Source organism: Lipotes vexillifer, unplaced genomic scaffold, assembly GCF_000442215.2.
Source record: "Lipotes vexillifer unplaced genomic scaffold, Lipotes_vexillifer_v1.1 scaffold1129, whole genome shotgun sequence".
Lineage (NCBI taxonomy): Eukaryota > Metazoa > Chordata > Mammalia > Artiodactyla > Lipotidae > Lipotes > Lipotes vexillifer.
In genome coordinates, this window is record NW_006789022.1 from 3,245,327 (window position 1) to 3,251,093 (window position 5,767).

The 5,767-nt window shown below is 53.9% G+C and overlaps 1 protein-coding gene across 2 annotated transcripts; it reads left to right on the forward strand.

The window, feature by feature from the left end:
• The first annotated feature begins 266 nt into the window (after positions 1 to 266).
• On the forward strand, positions 267 to 5,705 carry WDR74 (WD repeat domain 74). Of its 2 annotated transcripts, XM_007462120.1 has the most exons (11): positions 267 to 413; positions 488 to 594; positions 680 to 801; positions 2,593 to 2,668; positions 2,806 to 2,952; positions 3,136 to 3,237; positions 4,350 to 4,450; positions 4,533 to 4,588; positions 4,932 to 5,077; positions 5,162 to 5,218; positions 5,484 to 5,705. In XM_007462120.1, exons 1-11 carry the CDS (start codon positions 350 to 352, stop codon positions 5,661 to 5,663), a joined length of 1,158 nt encoding a protein of 385 aa, XP_007462182.1. In that variant the 5' UTR covers positions 267 to 349; the 3' UTR covers positions 5,664 to 5,705. The 2 variants fall into 2 exon arrangements, with proteins under 2 accessions (XP_007462182.1, XP_007462183.1); XM_007462121.1 differs by lacking the exon at positions 5,162 to 5,218 and having other exon boundaries at positions 347 to 413; positions 5,484 to 5,701.
• The last annotated feature ends 62 nt before the right edge of the window (positions 5,706 to 5,767 follow it).

Below are 5,767 nucleotides of genomic sequence, written 5' to 3' on the forward strand. Positions count from 1 at the left end.
TTTCAATCATTTCTGAAATGGTCTCTTACCTTGTCTGGTACAGGAAATATTACATGATGCTTTGGGGTAGGGAAACGGACTACGGATGCCTAGACCCGGCATCGCGGTTCAGTTAGGATACGTTTCACTCGAAGTGTAAAATGGTCAAGTTACTGCTCAGATCTCCACAAGAAACATCTCCAGGTTTCATTTTCGTAAAAGCGAAAGCAACTGGCGCGCAAAGGGATTTTTTGTTTTAACTGTTGTGGTTTAACTCCCGGAAACCGCATTCCACTGGCTCGGACTCCGCGCGCGCTGGTGACGCAGCTGCTGCGCCGGAAGTGCGAGCCGTAGGTTCCGGGACTCAGTTATGGCTGCTGCGGCAGCACGCTGGAATCATGTGTGGGTCGGCACCGACACCGGCATCCTGAAAGGTGGGGGGCGGGGGCGGGAACCAGGGGGGGGTCGCCGTTTGGGGACTGGCGCGACTAACGTCCGTGTTCCACAGGCGTGAACCTTCAGCGCAAACAAGCGGCCAACTTCACGCCGTCGGGACAGCCGCGGCGCGAGGAGGCGGTGAGCGCCCTGTGTTGGGGCGCGGGCGGCGAGACTCAGGTGCGAAGCCGCTGGCAGGCGGAGCGAGGGGCCTGGGGCACGGCCACCTCCCTCTTCTCGCCATTCTGCCCTCCTCTGCTCGCAGATCCTGGTGGGCTGTGCGGATGGGACAGTGAAGCACTTCAGCACTGAGGAGGGCAGGTTCCAGGGTCAGAGGCACTGCTCCGGAGGGGAGGGCATATTCCGAGGCCTCGCCCAAGTCGACGGGTAAGACCGAGCCCCTTGCTGAAACGCGCAGGTCGTAGGGAGAGCTTTGAGGTTCCCGTAGGACGGCCGAATGATGGCGAATAACCTTGAGGTGACACGGGCCGGGTCTGCGTGACAGGGGCCTTTGTCCTGCCGTAGTTCATTCATTCCCATAATAAACATTAACTGAACACCTACTGGGTTGTATATAGGCATTGGGCGAAATGTAAGGGCTTCAGGTCAACCGGACACAGTACCTGCCTTCATACAGTTTGCAGCCTCCAGGGTTTTTCTTTTGGCTCCATAATCTTTTGGATGACCCTGAGCCTGTCATTTAATAGGTTCGAGTATGTTTTTCAGTGGGGGCTAACAACCACCAACAAGGTCGTGAAGCTCCCAAAGTAAAAGATAGGAAAGTGCAAGGTTGCAGGCCTAGCTTCCTTCCGAAGATGAAGAGAGAGGCTGTGAGCAGACTGTGTAGGTTTGGTGATGTTAATTCTGACAGGTGAGGTGAAGAAGGCTTTGTGGGGATGAGAAGTTGGAACTGGCCCTTGAAGCATGAGTAGAATTTTGAAATGTGGAGAAAGGAATAAGGGCATTCTAGAAAGAAGCTCCTGCCTGAGCAGAGGCCAAGGATTGGTGTTAGGCTACAGAGTACATCACAAGGAAGATAAATAGCATTTGAAGGTTGAAGCCAAGGCAACGTTTTTCCTTTTTATTTTATTTTTTCCCTATTATTTGTGAGGAAGCATTTTAATATGAGATAGGCAAGGTAGGTTGGGACTAAAGGTAAAGGGCTTTAAGTGCCAGGCCTAGAGATCTGCACTTCTGTAGGTGGTGGGGAGTTACTGGTTTTTGAGCAGGAAATGCTGTGGTCAGAGCTATGAGCCTGCAGGAATGTGGAGGATGGATTGGAGAGAGGGCAGTTGGGAGACTGTTGCCACAGCCCAGGCAAGCCTAGAGCCTGAACCGAGTTGGGAAGGGTGGGCAGATATGAGAAAGAGTATAAGCTTGAACTATACCGATACTGGGGAGAAACTTGCTTGGGCTTCATGGGACGCATACTTTGAGGGAGAGATTGGAACCCCGAACAGGAAACTTGAGAGAAGCAGCTGGTGTTTGGTTTTGGCCGAACACTAAATCCAGAACAGTCCCATTTCAATCCCTTCAGAGCTACTGATCCTGACCTCTGGTGACTGACTCAAGGTTCAGAAAGACGAGCAGGGCCAGGGACCCCAGCCGTAGCTGTGGAATCGCAAAGGCTCTGCTTTGCAGTATCAGACTTGATTTCCGGCTCTGGTGCTGACATTTATAGCTGAGTGGCAAATCTTTTAATTTCTCAGAGCGTCAGTTTCCTCACTTATGAGACTGGTAAACCCTTACCTTGTTGAGGAAATTAAATAACAGCCATCAAGCCTTGCCCAGACCCGAGTAACCTAGAGGCTTCCTTAGGAACAGGACTGGTATGGGACCTCCCTGGTGGCACAGTGGATAGGACTTGATGCTCACAGGACGTTCAGGCCTGTGTGCAGGAGGCCGGGGTTCAATCCCTGGACGGGGAGCTAGATCCCACGTGCATGCCTCAACTGGGAGTTCACATGCTGCAACTAAGGAGCCTGTGAACTGCAACTAAGGAGCCCACCTGCTGCAACTAAGACCCGGGGCAACCAAATAAATAAATATATTTTTTAAAAGGAACAGGGCTGGTAGGAGGGAGTCTAGTTCATATGAATTTGGGGGTGGGTCGACTGGGGCCAGAGAACAACCCTGCTCCTTTTTTTAACCCTAACTCTATCCTCCCTTTGCCGGCAGCACCCTCATCACATGTGTGGATTCTGGGATTCTTCGAGTCTGGCATGACAATGATAAGGAGGCATCCTCTGACCCTGTGAGGCTCCCCTGTCCTGATCCTGATGGTTGGGGGAGGTGGGGCCCAGGGTAGGAGCCAGAGGAAGGCTTTGCGGGAGGAGGAGTAAGGATCTGGAACCCACTCTCATCTCCCCTCTCGTCTTCCGTTCTTTTCAGCTCTTGGAACTGAGGGTGGGCCCTGGGGTGTGTAGAATGCGCCAAGACCCAGTGCGCCACCACATGGTTGCCACAGGTGGGAAGGAGAATGCTCTGAAGGTGTGGGACCTGCAGGGCTCTGAGGAGCCTGTGTTCAGGGCCAAGAACGTGAGTGATGGGGGGTGGGGAGGTGATGGGGGGCGGGGAGGGGCTGGTTCTGAGGTCCAGGGAGTCTGAGGCCACTGACTATGTCAGAGACCAGCTGGGCTTTAGGGGACAATGGTAGAAGGCAGGAGGAGGGGGCACACTGAGCCCTCCACAGCCCTGTCCCCCATCTACCCACCCTACCAGGTACGAAATGATTGGCTCGACCTGCGGGTTCCCATCTGGGACCAGGACATACAGTTCCTCCCTGAGTCACAGAAGCTCGTCACCTGTACAGGGTACCACCAGGTGAGGCACCACCCCACCCCACCCCTATCTCTTTCTGGACTTAAGCAGCCTCCTGGAGAAACAGCCTTGCTGTGCAGCCTTGGTCCCCACCATTTGGCACAGCCACCCTGCTTGCCATCCTTCTTCCATCCCTGAGCTCCCAGAAGGAGGACGACTTCCCCCGTCTGTTCCAGCCCAATGGCTGAGCCGGTGATCTTCTCTTACTACATTCTCGGAAGGAGTTCCCTGAACTGTGATTCTTCCTTTTCCTCCCACCTGGAAGAGAAGAGAAGGGAGTGTCCCCTTCATAGTAGAATCACATGGTTCAGGTGTCATGAGAAGACGTGGGCTGGGTATCAAGAGAACTGAGTTCTGGTCCTGATGCAGCCTCTGATTTGCTTTCGGACCCAAGCCTGACCCTCTGCTAACTGGCCTCAGCTCCTCAGCTTTACGGGAAAGGTCCACATGGGGATCTTTTCAGTGGGTCTGTCTGTCTCTCTCTCTCTCTCTCTCTTTGACTGCCCTGCGCTGCATGCGGGATCTTAATTCCCCGACCAGGGATCAAACCCGTGCCCCCTACAGTGGAAGCACGGAGTCCTGACCACTGACTGCCAGGGAGTTCCCAGCTGGTCTTATGGGAAGTTCTAAGACCCAGGCAGGCCTGGGTGGCTGTATTTGCCATGCTTCCTTTGCTCCTACATACTGAAGTCTGCTATCGGTGAGACGCCTCTGCTCAGAACACATACGAGGGCTTCCTCTCTCTTCCCTGTTGAGACTTAACGTCTTTCTCTGCTTGAAATTCAGCAACTCTTGACAGTTGGACTGACTTGCTTTTCCATCCCAAGATGGGAGTACGGGGGGGGGGAAGGAATGCTCATGCATGCAGACCATGGGAATGCTGCCGCCTCCAGGCTGGGGGACCTCTCTTCTCAGCCCTGTATGTTCACGCTCCTTAGCAGCTGTCTCTCCCCTAGCCCCCAATACACAGAGAAGAGGGGTGCATTTCAGATGCGTTTCTCTGAAAGAGTGGGTTGTAAGCAAAGCAGTGTATGAGGAGGGGATGAAGATGTGGAGGAGCCAGAGGGGGTATGTGGAGTGCGGGTACTGTTGGTGATACCTCAGTCTTCCTCCAGGTCCGTGTCTATGATCCAGCCTCCCCCCAGCGCAGGCCGGTCCTTGAGGCCACCTACGGAGAGTACCCACTGACAGCCATGACCCTCACTCCTGGGGGCAAGTGAGTGTTTAGAGGGCAAAGTGGGGCTTGGGAAGGACTCCAGGGGGCCCCTGCTGACCCCATGTGCCTCTGATCTCCTCAGTTCGGTGATTGTGGGGAACACTCATGGGCAGCTGGCAGAAATTGACCTTCGGCAGGGTGAGTGGACTAGGGAGACTTGCGGGAGGGGAAGGGGTGGGGAGGAAGGGCAGGATTCCCTCTGACGGGGTGCAGTGGAGCTGTTGAGCCCTCTTTCAGGTGCCAGATTGCCCAGGTTCAAATCCTGGTTCGGCCATAAGCTGTGTGACCTTAGACAAATTACTTTGTCAATTCCATGCCTTAGTTCCTTCACCTGAAAAATGGAGATATTAATGGTAATTGCCATCTCAGCATTATGTTAAACGAGGATTAAATGTTGAAACATAAAGTGATATGAACAGTAAACACTCAATAAATGGTTGTTGGCTGGCCAACTAGCACTGATTCCTACCGCCTTCTCTAGGGCGCCTACTGGTCTGTCTGAAGGGGCTGGCCGGCAGCGTCCGAGGGTTGCAGTGCCACCCTTCAAAGCCCCTTCTAGCCTCCTGTGGCTTGGACAGAGTCTTGAGGGTACACAGGATCCGGAATCCACGGGGCCTGGACCATAAGGTGAGAGCCTGCTGCCTCCTGTTCCCTGGATTCATGTTTCTATTTCTGCAGGCTTGGCCCATTAAGGTCCCACATCTTTTGCAGGTTTACCTCAAATCTCAACTGAACTGCCTCCTACTGTCAGGCAGGGATAACTGGGAGGTAAGTAATTGGGTCTGGGAATGTGGGAGCTAAGGGCACAGGTGTGAGGACTTCCCTGTGAAGAGGAAAGGGAAGCAGCTGGAACTCAGACCCGGGACTGAGCATCCATCTGCCAAGTGTAGTCCTAAAAGAGTTACTGCCAAGGGTGAAATAGGCGCATGGATAAACATGGTTTCCAGGAGCAGGAAATAAAAGGGGTGGTGCCTGGAGGAATTATTCCCCTTCCCTGTGGGTCTGACTCCTAAGCTCTTCTCCCACTCACCAGGATGAACCCCAAGAGCCTCAAGAGCCCAACAAGGTGCCCTCAGAAGACACAGAGACAGATGAACTCTGGGCTTCCTTGGAGGCAGCTGCCAAGCGGAAACTCCCCGATTTGGAGCAGTCCCAAGGCGCCCTCCAAACCAGACAGAGAAAGAAGAAGAGGCCTGGGTCCACCAGCTCCTGAAGAGCTTGTGCTCACGTTGTAAATAAACAGCTTAATACGTAACCACGACCCTGAGCCTTTTGTGTTGGCAGAAAGGAAAGAGGGGCGGGGGGGGGTCGGCCGGG

Coding starts and splice junctions, on each gene's coding strand:
- WDR74 (XM_007462120.1), top strand. CDS start 350: ATGGCTGCTGCGGCAGCACGCTGGAATCATGTGTGGGTCGGCACCGAC. Junction 2,669..2,805: donor AGGAGGCATCCTCTGACCCT/GTGAGGCTCCCC, acceptor CGTTCTTTTCAG/CTCTTGGAACTGAGGGTGGG. Junction 5,078..5,161: donor CACGGGGCCTGGACCATAAG/GTGAGAGCCTGC, acceptor CATCTTTTGCAG/GTTTACCTCAAATCTCAACT.